This window comes from Leucoraja erinacea, chromosome 5, assembly GCF_028641065.1.
Source record: "Leucoraja erinacea ecotype New England chromosome 5, Leri_hhj_1, whole genome shotgun sequence".
In the NCBI taxonomy this organism is placed as follows: Eukaryota; Metazoa; Chordata; class Chondrichthyes; order Rajiformes; family Rajidae; genus Leucoraja; species Leucoraja erinaceus.
In genome coordinates, this window is record NC_073381.1 from 60232191 (window position 1) to 60251356 (window position 19166).

A 19166-nucleotide genomic window follows, 5' to 3' on the forward strand; every position below is an offset into this window, starting at 1 on the left:
TTTATGGGGTTTTTAAGAAAGTCACATATATATAGGGATTTAAAGGATATGGATCACGTGCAGGCAGAGGATATTAGTATACCTTGTCATCATGCCCAGCATGAATATTGTGGGGCAAAGGACCTAATCCTGTGCTGTACTGCTCCATGTTCGAATTGCGTAAAGGAATGCCCATTGAACATACAAGAGTTGCACAAGACAAAATAAAGTGATCACTGAGTTCACTTGGTACCATTATCACTAAGTTCACTCTGCACCCACAGCCATGAGGAAATAAACCTTTCTGGAATCTACCATTAAACTCCACATTTGTGACTGGTTCATTTAAATGCAGCCTCATGTTCTAGGTCATATGCATCTCACGAGTATTGTGAAAGCTGAATTTAGAACAAATAAATTAGTAAGCTGCTTTTTCGAGAAACTAATTAGAACATACTGGCCACAAAGAAATAAGTTTTCCTTGAAACAAAGAGCTGCAAAATTTCATTAATGCTGATGAAAACAAAGACAAAAATAGCATCCAGTTTATGATCATCTTTAATATCTTTACTTGAATAGGACAGGTTTAGAGGAAAATGGACCAAACTCAGGGAAGTGGGACTGGTGTAGATGTGACCTGTTGGGCAGTGTGTACAAATTGGGCTGAATGGCGTGTTTCCATGCTATGACTAAGTGGTGCAATGCCCAAAATTCATTTTCACCACAAGTTTCAACCTCTTTGCTATGAAATGCAACGATACTGATTTTAAATATAAAACAAGTTGCAGGAGGTTGAATTGTTCATGTGTCAGGGGCAGAATTAGGCCATTCGGCCCATCAAGTCTGGCTGATCTATATTTTCCTCTTAACTCCCTTCTCCTGTTTTCTCCCCATAACCTCCGACACCTGTACTAATCAAGATTCTATCTATCTCTGCCTTCAAAATATCTACTGACTTGGCCTTCTGTGGCAATTAATTCCACAAATGTGCCACCCTCTGAAGAAATTCCTCCTCATCTCCTCCCTAAAGGAACGTCCTTTAATTCTGAGGCTATGACGTTTGGTCCTAGATTCTCCCTCCAGTGGAAACAACCTCTCCTGAATTCACACTACTTAAAGGGCTAATATTCAAACTGCTTCTTTTGTCATTTTTGACACCTGTGGCACAAACTCATGCTCAGACTGCTTCACCTGCTGAGGTCAAGTTCATGGCGGCTTTCAGCTTCCTGACCTCAGGTTGCTGCCACTGATCTCTGCCACATCTCACAGTTTGTTGCTTACTGCTTCATGCGGTTTCAGCTATTTTCACAGGCAGATTGCAGGCTGCCCTAAAATGCACTCATATTATTATTCAGGATTATTTTGCGCTTCTTCAGCATCAGTGGAATCATTTATTCCCATCCCTTGCTCCCCACAACAAGCTGGTGGTGGTGAGCCATTGCAGAGCTGCCGGGGAAGGTTGTTCCATCAGGTCGTTGGACAGTGATGAAAGATTCAAACCCAGGAACAAATGAATAGCAATATTTACAATGCACTGGCATAAACATTAAATTCTCCAATTTCAGATATCTAACCAAAACCCTGGCCTCTCCTTTTCCTTCTCCCTCTCTTACCTGTGCCCCACCTAGATATATTAATTCATTTCACCCCCGGTCATGACTCCCTTCCCCACCCTACACGTTCTCCTTACCTACATCTCCTACCCCCTACATCCCTTGCTCTGGCCTCATAATTCATATATCTTCTCCTCTAAGAGTCATAAATTGATAGTGTGGAAACAAGCCCTTCGGCCCAACATGCCCACACTGGCCAAAAATGTCCCAGCTACACTAGTCCCACCTGCCTGCATTTGGTCCATATCCCTCCAAACTTTGCCTATCCATGTACCTATCTAACTGTTTCTTAAACATTGGGATTGTCCCAGCCTCAACTAGCTCCTCTGGCAGCTTATTCCATACACTCACCACCCTTTGTGTGAAAAGGTTACCCCTCAGATTCCTATTAAATCTTTTCCCCTTCACCTTGAACTTACTGTCTGTCCTCTGTCCTCAATTCCCCTACTCTGGGCAAGAGATTCTGTGCATCTACCCAATCTATTCCTCTCGTGATCTTATAATCCCTATATGAACACCCCTCATCCTCTTGTGTTCCAAGGAATAGAAACCCAGCCAACTCAACCTCTACCTATAGCTCCGACCCTCGAGTCCTGGAAACATCCTCGCAAATCTTCTCTGAACCATTCCAAGCTTGACAATATCTTTCTTATAACATGGCTCCCAGAACTGAACACAATACTCTAAACGTGGTCTCACCAACGTCTTATACAACTGCAAAATGACCTCCCAACTTCTACACTCAATACTCTGACTGATGAAGCCTTTTTGACCACCTGAGCTATCTGCAACTTGACTTCCAAGGAACCATGCACCTGCACTCATAGATCCCTCTGCTCTACAACACTCCCAAGAGGCCTACCATTCACTGTATAGGCCCTGCCCTTGTTAGACGTCCCAAAATGCAACACCTCCATTTCTCTGTATTAGATTTCATCAACCATTCCACAGCCCACCTGGCCAATCGATCAAGATCCTACTGCAATCTTTCACAACCATCTTCACTACCTGCAAAACCACTAACTTTTTTGTATCATCAGCAAACATACTAATCTTGCCCTGTTTGTTCTCATCCAAATCATTGATGTAGATGACAAAGGAGCCTTATCTCAGCCTTTTGTCTCCATTCATCTCTGGTCTTTGACCACCCATCTGCCACCCCCCCAATATCCATCTATCATTTGCCTTGGCTGGCTGCGTCTTGGCCCATCTCTTCCACCTACACTCCCCCTCTCCACTATAATCCGTAGGCAGAAGGGTCCAAACCCAAAATGTTCTCCATGTTTTCCATAGATGGTGACTGACCTGTTGAGGGGAGCCCACGGAGGGCGATGTTCTTATGTGCCAGCAGCTGCCTTTATACTTTTTGATACATTCTATATTAAAATTGTAAACCTCGGCTGCCACTGACGCAACATGTTTACTGTAACATTAACAAATATGTTCTGATCATTCATTGCCATGCGTATTCAAAATTCACTACATCATAATCATTGAACTCACTCTAAAAATTACACAAATCCCCAAACCTAGCCTCAGCTTTCGCTCCCAATTCTTCAACCTCAAATACATGAAAAGGAAAGTGACATGGGTCACAGTCACAAAAATCAGAAGCCAATTAAACATTCAAAATATGCTTTTGATTTATAATTAAACATTGCTGTAATTACATATAACAAATGCCTGTGCAAATATTCAAGTATTAATTATATGTTACTCAACAAAAACATCACAATGCTGGGAAGGCAGCAAATCCGTGGTTAGCGTTTCCTGCAAAGTTGTGATGACTTGTTCTTCAATAAATTGTTCTGTAGGGGTACTCGCCTGACTCTTCCAGGCAGGGAAACCCTCCCCAGCCGAGAATAAATGTTGAAAAATCAAGCACATGCTGCACTCAAGTTTTACAACCAAGTTGGAAAATAGTGCACCACACATATTCAAAGTTTTGATACTTGCTCTGGCTGCGTGGGGTCCCCAGCAGGGAATTTTAAAAGCACAGCGATTGCCCTTTATTTAGTAGTTCTCTTAATTTACATTCTTACAGTGAAAATAAAACATTTGCATGAATAGCACGACCTTCATGGTTCAAAATGATTCTATTGTTGGATCTGCTTGTTCTTATTTAATGAGTCAATTATTGCCCCATAGTTTCCTGTTTTATTGATTAAATTAATTTACTACAGTATGCTACTAAGCATGGACGGCATAACAAGATAATTATTGGAATTTCCGTGCAAAGTGAATATGCAATAATTTATGGAATTGCACTATTTAGTACACATTCTTCTATTTTTATTCAAGGATTAAGTGCAAGCAGACAATGAGATGTACAACATGAATAGAAAATGGATCATACGCTTGTTTCTTAAGCTCCTTGGTGATCATTTTGTCAGTATTTTGCACACACTGTACTATATCCCTCAATCACTAGCATTAAAATATCTATCAATTACAAGTTGTTAAACAGTCAAAGACTGAGCATTCAGCATCCCCTAGAGTGAAGTAGTCCAAAGAGTTACAACCCTCTAAAATGTGAAGTTTCACCTCATGTCAGCTGAATCCTTGGTTTATGGACTATTCAGTCAGGACAAACCACCTCACAGCATTGATCCTCTTCCAATCAATGTGGTTTGAAAAAAAAAATTAAAGTGGCAAAATTCAACAGGTATTTGAAAAAGCTGTGAATGGGCATAGTATACAAGACATCATCCTCAATTGTCATTTGAACTCATCATTCAGTCCTAAAATGAAGAAAAGAGCACAGTGGTCAGTGAGACATGGGTGCTAAATAATTTGTTTTATTCCACCTAATAAACGAAAATAAATTGCCCTGGTTTGGGCGGCACAGTGGCGCAGCGGTAGAGTTGCTGCCCCACAGCGCCAGAGACCCTGTTTCGATCCTGACTATGTGAGCTGTTTATATGGCATTTGCACATTCTCCCTGTGACCACATGGGTTTTCTCCAGGTGCTCGGGTTTCCTCCCACACTACAAAGATGTGCAGGGTTGTAGGTTAATTGGCTTCAGTAAAATTGTAAATTGTCCCTAGTGATCACTGGTTGGTACGGACTCGTTGGGCCGAAGGGCCTGTTTCCGCGTTGTATCTCTAAAGTCTAAAGTAAAAGTAGTTTGAAGTAGTGTACCTGGAGCAGCATGATAAAAGTCTGGTTAGGTTGGAAGACTGTGCATTTCTGTTAACCAGATCATAGGAAAGGCATGCCTGTGTTGCATAGGATGTAGTGGAGGTTCACAAGGCTGCCAACAGTGGGTGAGAGTTGAGAGTGAGAAATTGCGAGGGAGCATAGCCACTGAGGGGGAGAGGATGTGGGAGGGGGGTGTCCCTCCTCCCAAGGTAGGGAGCTTTTCCATTTTTCAGCTTGTAATTGTGCAATCTGGTGCATACTGCAGTGAGTCTTTTAACTTACACTTGAATGCAACATTTATGCTTCAAATTGAATTAGGTATGAATAAGGTTAGGCTAAATTACATTCCTAATTACATTCCACAGTAGAGCCAGGCTCTGATGAACAGGTGCAACACATGAATGACCTTAGTATATTCATGTATGGAAATCAGATTATAAGTCATGCTGTTATGCATATAATATAGAGAAACAAAAATATAAAAACAAGGCAAGAGGAGTCGGACTTCCATCACTGTTTTACAAAAATAAATAACCTTACCCTTTGACTATAGAAACAAGACGAAAATAATGTCACATATTCAACCGTATATGGTTCAATGAAATTAAGATATATATGTAAAACATATATATGGAAACAGGCCGTTCAGCCCACCACGTCCACACAGACCAGCAATCTACCATACACCAGTTGTATCGTACATGCCAGGGACAATTTACAGAAGCCAATTAACCTACAAACCTGCACTTCTTTTAGATGTGGGAGAAACTGGAATATCCAGAGAAAACCATGTGGTCATAAGGAGAATGTACAGATAATATACAGGCAGCACCCGCAGTCAGGATCCAATCTGGGTCTGTGGTGCTGCAATGCATCAACTCTACCGCTGCGCCACCGTGCCACCCCATTAAATTATCTTTTCTGTAATATATTTATTATGGTGTCACGTCAATAAAGATGAACACATGATTCTGATTTCTGCCCTTAGTTGGATAACACACATCTCCAGTCATTGTGTTTTATGGCTGGTTTTCAACCTCGTCAGTCTGAAGATCTCAACCCGAAACATCAGCTATTCTTTCTCTCCAGAGATGCTGCCTGTCCTGCTGAGTTATTCCAGCTTTTAGTGTCCATCTTCAGCTTAAACCACCATCTGCAGTTCCTTCCTACACTCTTTGTTAAGCGAAACAGGTCCTATTCTCATAATATTATTCACCTCAACTAAGTCTTTTCTTCACCTCCGTTGCTGCAGAGAATACAATCCCAGTTATCAAATCTTTCTTCAAAGTGAAAAAAAATTCCAGCTTTGCCAATATGTTCATAAATCGCCCCTGGATCCTCTCCAGAACAATTGCACCATTTCTACAGTGTGTCATAGTCTTACAGCATGGAAACAGGCCCTTCATCCCAACTTGTCCATGCAGATCAAGATGCCCCATCTAAACTAGTCCCATTTATCCGCATTTGGGCCATATTCCTTTAAACCTTGTGTGTGCCAGTGTGTGTGTGTGTGTGTGGTGTGTGTTAGGTTGTGTGTGCGAGTGTGTGTGTGCAAGGGTGTGTGTTAGGTTGTGTGTGAGAGTGTGTGTCAGTGAAGCGGCGACAACACCCGGAGTGAGCGGAGACTTGGCGATGGCCAGGGAGCATTTCCCTTCCAGAGCGGCCGCCGGACTCAGGTCCGCCGGAGGTGAGGGTGGGAGGCGTGAGCGGTGCCTCAGGGGGGAGGTTGCTGGGACCACTGCCGTGTCTCACCTATCACACCATCTGCACAGGAATGTGAATGCAGGTGAGGCAGCATCTATAGAGCGGTAGACAAAAATGCTGGAGAAATGCTTGAGTCTGAAGAAGGGTCAAAGTCAGACAAAGATGCTGCCTCACCCGCTGAGTTTCTCCAGCATTTTTGTCTACATTGCCATTTTAAATAGTGTGCGATGGGCTTAAGCCAATTAAATTGCTCGTTCTTTACGGGAAACCCGCCGACAGAAAACTATTCTCATTGGTGAGTGTGGAGGAGTGTGACTTTATTTATTTATTTAACTTTTTTGTGAGCATGAGAACTTCTGTCATCAGCGTGAGACTTTTGTCAAATGCGTGAGTCTCGCTCAATGCGTGAGAGTTGGCAGCCCTGGGTTCACCAGGATGTTGCCTGAGGTGGAACTTGTCAGATAAGAGGTTAGAGAGGATAGTTCCTTGAAGCAGAGAAGGTTAAGGGGCAACTTTACAGAGGTGTACAAGATTGTGTGTGGGATAGATAGAATAGGCAGTAAAAATCATTTTTCCGCCCCATATTTGTGGAGGTGCTCAAAACAAGAGCCTACAGAAATAAAGTGAGAACAAGAGGTTTTAAAGAATTACCCCTCACCTCCGCCCCCCTCACCCACACAAAGTAAAGGGGGTTGTAATTTGCCACACATCCAAAATGGTGGTGGAGGCAGATACTCTCACAACAGTTAAATAGGTATCTTTAGCAATCTTCAGCAGCACTGAGGTCAGTTTCTACTGCTGGATAAAATTCCATTGATACTATAATTCCAAAATCCCTCTTTCATAAAAAAGAAAGGATTCACATGAAATGCTATTTTTTTTTAAAAAAGCAATGGCTCCAATTTGTCTCTGGCAAAATAGCAGAATGGAAAACTAGTTTTGTTCATGGTTTAGAATTTGTAAGAGGCAACATCAATAAGATGCTGAGCTTAAAGTGTCAATTTTTAAAGCTTGCTGTCTAGATGGAATGGAAATCTAAGTGACATCCAACCTTGATACGGTAAATGTAACAGCATTTGAAAATTCCAGCTAATGCAATGTGTTTGAAGCAAACACAATCAGAATTCCAAGAGCAGAATCAAAGATATTTGGCAACACTCTGTCACTAGTTCAGGAACAAGATCTTTTTCACCATGGTGGTGAATTTGTGGAATTCATTGCTCCAGAAGGCTGTAGAGGCCGTCAATTGATATTTTTAAGTTAGAGATAGATAGATTCTTGATTAGTAAGGGTATCAGGGGTTCATGGGGAGAAGGTAGGATAATGGGGTTTGGAGGGAGAGATAGATAAGCCATGATGGAATGGCAGAGTAAACTTGATGGGTCAAATGGCCTAATTCTGCCCCTATCACTTATGAACTGGAACTACCACTGTTTGGGAGACATTTTTAGAGCCCACCTGTTCTCTGCTTTCCCACAACATTCCTCATCCTATTAATTTAAGCATACCCCAAATTTGGAAAGGGAAGGAACGGTCTTCAGTGAGCTGTGAAGCTGCAAGTTAAATTCTCTTACATCACCAGCATGTTCCTTTAAATAATGATAGTGCAATATGCTTCTGATTCTCTGGGATACTTCAAACATAGGCAAAGGTTGTACCCATAAAATCAAATTAGATTGGCAAGAGTGAAAATACCACACAAAAAACAAATATGAATTCAGATACGAGTCTGTGAACAACAGAATATCAGATGTTATGATGTGCATAGTAGACAGAAGTGCCCGTGGTCTTCTACAGTAGACAGTAGATAGTCTGATTTCCTGATGGGCTCTATTTCACCCAGATATGGTCGCCAAATGTTTAAGGGCTAAACTAGATTTGTGCCCAATTTGTACATTAAAAAACAAGTGCTATGCAGTCCAGTTTCTAGATACTAGCAGCAAAAAATAATAATAATTACAATTAATAATTACAATAGATGGTGACCAAACATCTCTAGAGAGATTGGGAAAGGGGGAGATGCAGCGAGACCTGGGTGTCATGGTACACCAGTCATTGAAGGTAGGCATGCAGGTGCAGCAGGCAGTAAAGAAAGCGAATGGTATGTTAGCTTTCATTGCAAAAAGGATTTGAGTATAGGAGCAGAGAGGTTCTACTGCAGTTGTACAGGGTCTTGGTGAGACCACACCTGAAGTATTGCGTACAGTTTTGGTCTCCAAATCTGAGGAAGGACATTATAGCCATAGAGGGAGTGCAGAGACGGTTCACCAGACTGATTCCTGGGATGTCAGGACTGTCTTAAGAAGAAAGACTGGATAGACTTGGTGCAGCATACTCTCTAGAATTTAGAAGATTGAGAGGGGATCTTATAGAAACTTACAAAATTCTTAAGGGGTTGGACAGGCTAGATGCAGGAAGATTGTTCCCGATGTTAGGGAAGTCCAGGACAAGGGGTCACAGCTTAAGGATAAAGGGGAAATCCTTTAAAAACGAGATGAGAAGAACTTTTTTCACGCAGAGAGTGGTGAATCTCTGGAACTCTCTGCCACAGAGGGTAGTTGAGGCCAGTTCATTGGCTATATTTAAGAGGGAGTTAGATGTGGCCCTTGTGGCTAAGGGGATCAGGGGGTATGGAGAGAAGGCAGGTACGGGATACTGAGTTGGATGATCAGCCATGATCATATTGAATGGCGGTGCAGGTTCGAAGGGCCGAATGGCCTACTCCTGCACCTAATTTCTATGTTTCTATGTTTCTATGAATGGATGACGTTTCTGGTCGAGACACTTCTGCAGAGCCGAAACGTCACCGTTCCTTCTTTCCTGAGATGCTGCCTGTTCTGCTGAGTTACTCCAGCATTTTGTGCCTGTCTTCTGTGTAAACCAACATCTGCAGTTCCATCATGTACATCTTGAAACACAGATGATCAGAGAAAGTCCTGAAGGGCAGGCAAAAGTTGTGGAGAAACTCAGCGGGTGCAGCAGCATCTATGGAGCGAAGGAAATAGGCAACGTTTCATGCCAAAATCCTTCTTCAGACTGATGTGGGGTGGGGTGGGGGGGGGAGAAGAAAAAAGAAAAGAAGAGGATAAGCCCGAGGGCTGAGGAAGAGCTGGGAAGGGGAGGAGACAGCAAGGGCTACCGGAAATTGGAGAAGTCAATGTTTAAAGTCCTGAAGGGCAGGATGTGTATAACAAACCTGACTGAAATTTCAAAGCAAATAGACACGGCTCTATCTATTGATGTTATTCCTACAAGGTAAAAAAACAGGGATAGATATTAAAACTGACCAGAGGTAATCTGCAATATTCCACAGCCCATGTTCAGTTGCAATCATTCACTATAATAAACTGTTGAAGGAATGTAAAAATCCGGATGGAATGGATGCGAGGGCTGTCCTTACGTAACCATCCAGCTCGCACAATAGCACACCTGGGGCAACCAGGCAAGTAACTAGCACTCGCCTCGTTCACTTTGCTTGCAATAGCTGCATTTAATGTCCAAATATTTTTCTTTAAAATCATATTTATCAATAACCTTTTTCTGCACAGGTCTGCAAGTGTGGTCCACAATCAATACATCATTCATTCTACATTGCCCATAATTTCAAGGGAAAACCACTTAAAAATGAATAGCACAAGTTTTACAATAGAAACTCATTTACATTATGCGATGTCCAATAATGATATGGGGTTAAACCAGTCTCCAGAGCAACCTGATAAAGGATGTTAACTAACAAATATTATCACATCCAGTTTGGTCTAACACACTCAATCTTTAATATTTTCATGAAGATATATGCTTAAATACATTCAATTACTACCCGTCCACCATCGTCCCAGGCAAGCTTGCAATTCGTAACACTGAACAGGGCTTTCTAATTAACACAGAACATTGAGAATGGTCACTTGATTGGGACCAGAAAATGATACCATAATCTCAAAATTGTTCCCATTTGATAAACTGGCTTCCGAGTGCATTTTAAATTCAACATAGAAATAACATGCCCGATCAATGAAATTCAACATGCAACAACATGCCTGATCAATTATCGTTCTTTTCACTCGTTACAATTAAAAGAGGAAGGTGTTGTGAAGTTAAGTGTAGCCTACCTTGTCGCACTGCCAACGTGGTTGTGTAAACCAGGAACAGGAGGATGTAGTTGAGAAAACTCTGAAACACGGGAGTGTTGGCATGGAAGTCCTCCACCAAGTACTTGCTAGTCAGGCCTATACCACAGATCAACAATGATAGCACCTGGCCCAGTGCCAGCGACACCAGCAGCTCTCTAAAGGAACAAGCGATCTGCGTATTAGGACACAGTTAATGACCAACGACAAATTATTTCACGGATTTAGTGGCAACACAGATAGGGCCAGGAGGCAGCCATTTTATTTACAATTAAGATGGATATAAAACCAACAAAAAGATTTACAAGCTTCTGTAACAGTAACTGTTCAAAAAACACATTTATTTTTGCCACGTTTAAAGTCTTCAGTAAGCATGTCTGAAAGAGAGAACAGTCAGCTGTCAGAACGACTGCTTTCACAGCCCAAGCCCCCTAGGTGAAATTGCAGTGTAAATTGAAAGGAGCTGCGTTTTCAGGCAAATGGCTTGTCACATCATCCTTCTGAGTGTAACCAGTGAATAGGAAGTTCTTGACCTGCCCCGACGACTTCACCCACAGTGGACACTCCATCTTCTCATTGAGGCCCACCATAAATTAAACTTTCAAGACAACAGGTTAATTATCTACCAATATCTGCTTCTTTGAGGCATCTTTTCCTAATGTGTGGGCTTTAATTTTAGAAGAAAATGGACAATTATAAAATCGTACGCACATTCCTTATACATCAGCCATTCGGGACCTATCATGCCTTATATTTTGGATTATTTGAGGAGAAAAATGTTTTTGTTCCTTTCCTTTCCAGACCACGGAGACTTGCCCTCACTTTCCATCTCACCATCCTCCATATTTTGGACAGCTTGAAAATGTTGCTGCCTCCAAGCACATCTCTAGCATTTTGTAGTAGCCATTTTCATCCTGACGATCTGGTTCACCAGAATGTCGCAGACAATAAGTGTGCATTATAACTTCCTCGTGGCTAACATTATTGAATCTGTTACATGCTAAACGCAAAGATGCAAGAGACATTATTATTGATTTACTCAACGGGATTTAAAAATACATTGATTGGTCACTGCTGATGCTGGATTCAGTACAACATTTTTTTTTGTTAGGCATGGTTCAAATTGAAACAGTTATATCTGGAGAGGACCAGGACTGGCACCTTTTTTGAGGATTGACAAGTGCCAATCCAGAAACTTAACAAGTTCAACCAGCTGTGTATCATACTTGGAATGACTTCTCTATCAGATGCATGTAAAATAATGTCACTTCTTGCACTATGTTCCTTTACAGCTTTCCTGGGATTTCAGATCATGCTGTTCCGGGATGCTTCCATTGTTCATCATCCCTGGAACAACCAAGTTCCAACAGCATTTCCAGCAATGTTCTGTTTCACAAACAAGAATTTTGCTTTTCATGGGATGAGATTTAATTTTGTAATAACAACCACTGGCTTAGTAAATATATGTCAGCCAAAAGAGTAGAGTAGCCTATAATTATTCTGCCAGAAAAATTACATTTCCATACAAAAAGTTGTTTTGTTTTGAAATGTCTTTGGGTACAAAATTAATTTCCAAAGGCATCTTGACAGATGGCAGTTTTCAAAATAATAATAATAATAATAACTTTATTTATAGAGCACTTTAAAACAACCACTGTTGCCACAAAGTGCTGTACATGACTAATCATGGACAAAAAATTATTACACGACAATAAAAACATTAAAAGAGAGAGTAAAAACAATAAAATTAAAAACATTAAAAGCACTAAAACAGGAGCAAAGTCTCAAGCAGGGTCAAAAGCCAAGGAATATAAATGTGTTTTAATACTGGTTTTGAAGATGGACAGTGAGGGGGCCTGTCTAATGTGCAACGGCAGAGTGGTCCATAGCGCCGGAGCAGCAACAGAGAAGGCTCTATCCCCTCTGAGCTTCCGCTTAGACCTCGGTACCTCCAGGAGCAGCTGATCAGCTGACCCGAGGCACCGGGCAGGAGCGTATGGATGAAGCAGCTCAGAGAGGTAAGGCGGGGCGAGCCCATTTAAAGATTTAAAAACAAATAAAATAATTTTAAAATGAACTCAAAAGTGCACCGGGAGCCAGTGGAGGGAGGCCAGAATTGGCGTTATGTGCTCCCTCTTTCGAGTTCCAGTTAAAAGGCGAGCAGCAGCATTTTGAACCAACTGGAGACGAGCCAGGGAAGATCGAGCAACTCCAAAATAGAGTGCGTTACAGTAATCCAGCCTAGATGTGATAAAGGCATGGATTACTGTTTCAAAATGCTGCCACTCAAGAATGGGCTTCACCTTTGCCAGCTGCCTTAGATGAAAGAAGCTGGACTTAACCACGGCGCCTATTTGATGATCTAATTTAAAATCACTGTCCATCCTGTGCAAAATCATGTGCAACATAATGTGTGTGCTCAGCCTAACATTTCCGTTGGGGAATTTAAAACAATAAATCAAAGTTGTCAACTTCCTGTAATATTGCAGCAAGGGAGGAGCGATTCCTCTGGGATCCCAGAATCTGCACAATCACGTATTGATCTCATGTCTTCAGTGCAGAATAGCCCGATTCAAGATCATCTGAATCACTTGACTATTCTATTTTTTTGTAATAATTCAAGTACTGCCTGTATTCTGAAATCCCGTTTGTTAATACACTTTTAACATAAAAGGAAAGTACATGATTTCTGTAAAATACAACTACATCCAAAGTCAAAATTATTGTGCAGGAAATCCAAGATTGAGTAACGTTTCTCCTTCACGTAAAAATTGAAGAGGAGATCAGTAAACGGCAACAGTATAAAAGTCAAGTTAGTTTCAGCAGCAAGTGTGCAGTGGAGATGAGGAGGAGATTTAAAAAGCAGCTGTTAATATCCCGGTATGACTGTTCCGGGTGTATAAAAAGGCAGGCACAGGCGGAGTGGCCTATTGAGAGCAGCTGTGTTGGGAGAGGCTAGGTGTTCAGGTGAATTGCTGTGTTTGAGGGCAAGTGTACAGCCTATGACACAGAAGGCTTTGGCAAGGTGGCTGACTGCAGTGTGATGACAGGATAAGGCAAGATCTTTTTTATTTCTGTCTGGGACTTCTCCTTGGTCTTAAAGCAATAAGAATGACAGTTAGGCCATCGCTAAGTTCCTCATGAGCTTTCTGTCCTGGGCCTCCTCCATTGTCAGAGTGAGGCCCAGCACAAATTGGAGGACAGCACCTCGTATTTCGCTTGGGTAGCTTACACCTCAGCGGTATGAACATTGACGTATCTAACTTTAGATACCCCTTGCTTTCCCTCTCTATCGCCTCCCCCTTCCCAGTTCTCCCATTAGTCTTACTGTCTCCGACTACATTCTATCTTTGTCCCGTCCCCTCCCCTGACACCAGTTTGAAGAAGTGTCTCAACCTGAAACGTCACCCATTCATTCTGTCCAGAGATGCTGCCTGGCCCGCTGAGTTACTCCAGCATTTTGTGTCTGCCTTCGATTTAAACCAGCAAATGCAGTTCTTTCCTACACACGGTATGTTTCTCCGGTAGGATGTGGGGAGACAGGGATACTTCCAACGTCCACAAGGATTATACCTGTCCAGCTCCTGACAGACCAAACAAGGGAAATGGAGCTGTGGCAGAACGTCCAGAAGAATGAGACAGGAATCATAGTGAAGTGGACACACCCCAGGTGCAAGCAAAAAGTAGATGGGTGATGGTAGGAGTAGGTAGATAGGGCAGATGAATGATAAGATTGCACGGTGTACAGAGTTGAGTTTTGGTTACCGTATTGCAGAAAGGTACCATTAAGCTGAAAAAGATACAAGAAATTATGAGGATGCTGCCAGGACTAGAGGGTCTGAACTATTGCAAAAACCTAGATAGACTAGGACTTTATTTCTTGGAACGCAAGAGGCTGAGGGGTGATATTACAGAACTGTGTAAAACTTTGAAGGGAATAGATAGTGTGAATCCAGAATCTTATCATAAGGTAGGGGAATCAAAATTAAAGGCTACAAGTTTAGTCTGAGAAGAAAAGGCTTAATAGGAACCCGAGGGGTAACATTTCCAGCGGTTATTATATATATGTGACAAACTGCCAGAGGAAGTAGTTATAGAATACAATTATGAAATGTAAAGGAAATTTGGACTGCTATATGGACAGGATAGGTTTAAAGTTACTTGGGGTAAATGCAGGCAAATGGGACTAGCTTAGATGGGACATCTTGGTCAGAAGGGCCCAGGGCTGGCCTGTTGCTGTGCTGTATGACTCTAACCATATGTTCTAAAATCCATACATCCATGCAACCAACCCACACAGGAGTTAACTCTTGTCGCCACTTGTTCCAGCTCCTTCCACTTAACTACCTAGCTTGAACTTGTGCCATTCTGCTTCCTCAGACATAGAAATGTGAACTTGCTCAGAATTCCATATCTCATCAGTATGGACAACGAATTCTTCCAATTCCTACTTTTACATAAAAACAGGCCCGACTACAAAGACCATGAGCGCATGTGTGCATCTTCTTCAGGACCACTAAAATGGAAACAGCACAATCTCAATGTAAATTAACTTCCATTTATTGCAGTGCGCCACTTTTGTGAATTTTATGTTGTAAATATTACTGTAGAAATCAAAGTTACAACTTCTTAAGCGACTTCAAAATTTGTTGATATTGGGAATTGGTCGAAATTAGTTCACAATAGAGGATGTTTCCACTAGTGGGAGAGTCTACAACCGAAGGTCATAGCCTCAGGACGTTCCTTTCGGAAGGAGATGAGGATGAATTGCTTAGCCAAAGGATGGTAAATCTGTGGAATTCTTTGCCGCAGAAGGCTGTGGACGCCGTCAATGGATATTTTTAAGGTAGTTAGATAGATTCTTGATTAGTACGGGTGTTAGGAGGGAGAGATAGATCAGCTATGATTGAATGGCGCAGTAGATTTGATGGGCCAAATGGCCTAATTCTGTTCCTATCTCTTATGACAAACACTTTGCAACACACACACTCTCTCACTCACTCTCCTCCTTGCAAGAGAAAGTGTTTAGCAACCGCAGGCTAATAGAAAGGCTTTTTAATAGCACAATATACAAACTAGAGAAGAATTGGAGATCACTGAATACGACTCATTTCCCTTATATCAAACTTTTTCTACATCTCACCATCTGTTCCGGTTTATAAGAACAAACTGATTCACATTTGTGTAGACTAAGTAAAGCATAGCTGACAGTCCCATTTCACTGCTCTTTCCCCATAGCCATTGCAAATTTTCTTCTGACAGTTATCCAAATCCCATTTCAAGACCCTTTTCCCAATTCTTGAGTTACCCATGGACAATAAAGTACTGAGTGCAAAATGATTAAAAATCTCATCAACAGAGGCCTAGTTTAGAGATACAACACAAAAACAAGCTCTTTGGCCCACCAAGTCCACATCAACCATCGATCACCCATTCGCACTAGTTCTGTTATCCTACTTTCTCATCCACTCTCTACACACTAGAGGCAAATTTACAGAGGCCAATTAACAGACAAACCCACGCATCTTTGGAATGTGGGAGGAAATCTGAACATGTGGGAAACCAACACAGTCACAGGGGGAACATGCAAACTCCACACAGACAGCACCCGAGGTCAGGATCGAACCAGAATCTCCAGTGTTGCGAGACAACAGCTCTACTAGCTGTGGGACTGTGCTGCCCTAGTATGATAGAGACTTTTTCTCGCAGTATTCCTGCGTGACGCTGATCTACTACCAGCATTTAGCTGAAGTCAAAGTCGTTTCTAAATGATAGGCTAATTTAAATTACTGGAGCAATTGAAATACACCCCCACTATAACCAAGAACATGAACCTGCACCACGCCTCGGGTGAAATAACTGTCACTGGTTTATTATTAGCTCTCGAGGGTACTATTTACTTGCTTCTGAGAGGTAATGAATTATCTCTGGGATCAATTACTTTTGTCTTAAGAGCTAGGAATTTTTAGGGCCTACTATTTTATGGTGAGCTAGTAAGCAGTTTGGTGTTTAAGCACCAAGGTAATTGTCATTTCTACCTTGGCATCATGTAATTGTTATTTTATTCCATCATAGACTTTAGGCATCATTGCCAAGGGCAATAGACACAAAATGCTGGAGTAACTCAGCGGGTCAGGCAGCATCTCTGGAAAAAAAAAAATAGGTGACGTTTCGGGTTGAGACCCTTCTTCAGAACGAGGACGGCATTTATTGACTATTCCCAATTGGTCTGAAAGTAGTAGTAACGAGCCATTATCTGGATACACACTGATGGTCCTCTTACACTATCGCTGCAGTGTTACAGCATTTATTATCGGCAAGAACGATGGCGTAGATTTCTATGCCAGACTGTTGGAGGGAAATGTTAGGGAGGCACTAGCTTCGTATGCCTTCTTGGTTAAGAAATTTGTTTTTGAAGGCCTTCAAGAAATGTTGTTTATTTATACCTGGGAATTCATGAAGGGAGATTTGCAAGTACCTATTTTACCTGGAGACTTGGGCATGAGGGAAATACAAACACTATGTCCAATGGTTAGTCAGTGGCTGTGGCCTCATTTGCACATCAGAATGTTGATTGTAGTCCGACCACAATGGCATAATGATTGAAATTAATTTGACAGGAAGTTCAAGCTGCTACTGATGGCCCAGAGTGATCTGGGAGTCAGGAGCAGAGGCATTGCCATCAGCAAGGTGGGAGAAGTCAAGGCACGGGAAGCCCAAGGTCTGCTTGTGGACAGTAGAAGATGTTACTGCTGGTGCAGAGGAAAACATCAACATAAAATTAACTACTCAGGCCAAGGGGCTGTCAGGTCTAAGACATTGAATCCGATTTAATATCATCTGTTACATAGAATTGCTTAAAGACAAAAATCAATCCCTTTTATTTTCTTATTCAAACCCAATAACAAGGGATGAAGCATCCTGTTCAATTATCTAAAAGGAACTCCACAGAAGTGGTCCCCGATGTCACAACTCACAACTCTTGGCATAATTAATAATTATACAAGGCATTAATTATCAATTGAAATGAAGGCTGTAATTCATAGAATAATACCGTACAGAAATTGGCCTCTCGACCCAACTAGACCAAAATGTCTACCTGAGCTAGTCCCATTTGTCTGCATTTGGCCCACGTCTCTCCAAATCTTTTCTATCCCTGTGCCTGACTAAACGTATTTTAAACATTGTGATTGTAGCTGCCTCTGCAACTTATTCCATTTACTTACCACCATCTATGTGAAAAAGTTACCCCTCATATCCCTTTTAAATCTTTCCGTTAAATTTATGCCCTTCAGTTTTTAACATCCCAAACACTAGAAAATAAATTGACAATTCACCTTTTTTATGCACTTCATGAATTTATATACCTCTATAAGATCACCACTCAGCTTCAGGAAAAAAGTATTTGCCTATCAAGCCTCCACCCACAACCCAAGCCCTCCAGTTCCCGCAACATCTTCGCAAATCTTTTCTGCATCCTATTCAACTCAATGACATTTTGCCCATAGCTGGGTGAACAGAGCTTCTTCAATCCATTGCACAAAATGTGAGCTTTGGAAAGAGGTTTCAAATAGCTCTGCACTACAATTTTTTTTCAGCCTCCACAGGCTCCTGAATAAATGTTCCTCTTAATTCCAAGGCTTCCTGTGCAACAGCACGGCAACATTGAGAGCCTGACTGCTTCCACAAGTGAGATGAATGTGAAAGCTGCGATAAATTAAGGTAGTAAACTGGAATAACTTGTTTGTGATGTAGCTCATAACCAACATGGCCCATTTTTCATACTTTTATTGCAACACAAATCCACTCTCAATTTTCTTTGCTTGCCGTGTACCTGTCTAAAGATACATTTTATTTGATTAGACTTTGCCAATTATTCAGCCACAGTTTAAGAATAAGCCATTTAGAACGGAGACGAGGAACTTTTTCTCACAGAGAGTGGTGAGTGTGGAATTCTCTGCCTCAGAGGGCAGTGGAGGCAGGATCTCTGGATGCTTTCAAGAGAGAGCTAGATAGGGCTCTTAAAATAGCGGAGTCAGGGGATATGGGGAGAAGGCAGGGACGGGGTGCTGATTGGGGATGATCAGCCATGATCACATTGAATGGCGGTGCTGGTTCGAAGGGCCGAATGGCCTACTCCTGCACCTATTGTCTATTGTCTATTATTCTAGCTGGTTATTTCAGTAGATAAGATTAAAAAACCATGCAAGTTGCAATATTTGTCACAGACAAATAAGAGAATCCCTGCAGAATGAATCCCAGTAAATAACAATTCTTATGGACTTTCGGCTTCAATGGAGACAGTTCAATGGAAAGTTTGAGCAACTTTACTCCATTTTTGTTTAAATGCTCTTTCATTCCGTTATTGGTGCCCATGGATTGCTGCTCATCCACCTGTGTGGAAATATGACATAATACAAGCTGGAGAAATTAAATTGTAGAAGTCCATTGTGATCCCACAAGTACCTATCCTTGATATTTTGTTGAGTTTGGATGAATTGGAAGGGGATATTACGCCGGACGTACTGCTTGACGCATAAATGACACATGGCCAATGATAAAGCTGCGCAAGGAGAAAAGTGTAGCTTCATATATGAATAA

At 41.7% G+C, this 19166-nt stretch overlaps 1 protein-coding gene across 1 annotated transcript in view; it reads right to left on the bottom strand.

The window, feature by feature from the left end:
- The window catches only part of slc35f1 (solute carrier family 35 member F1), a 248591-nt gene that overhangs the window by 143397 nt on the left and 86028 nt on the right, over window positions 1-19166 (bottom strand). Inside the window, exon 2 of the mRNA XM_055635758.1 lies at window positions 10548-10723. Within this exon, the coding sequence (XP_055491733.1) occupies window positions 10548-10723 (176 nt within the window). The remainder of the gene's footprint in view (window positions 1-10547; window positions 10724-19166) is intronic.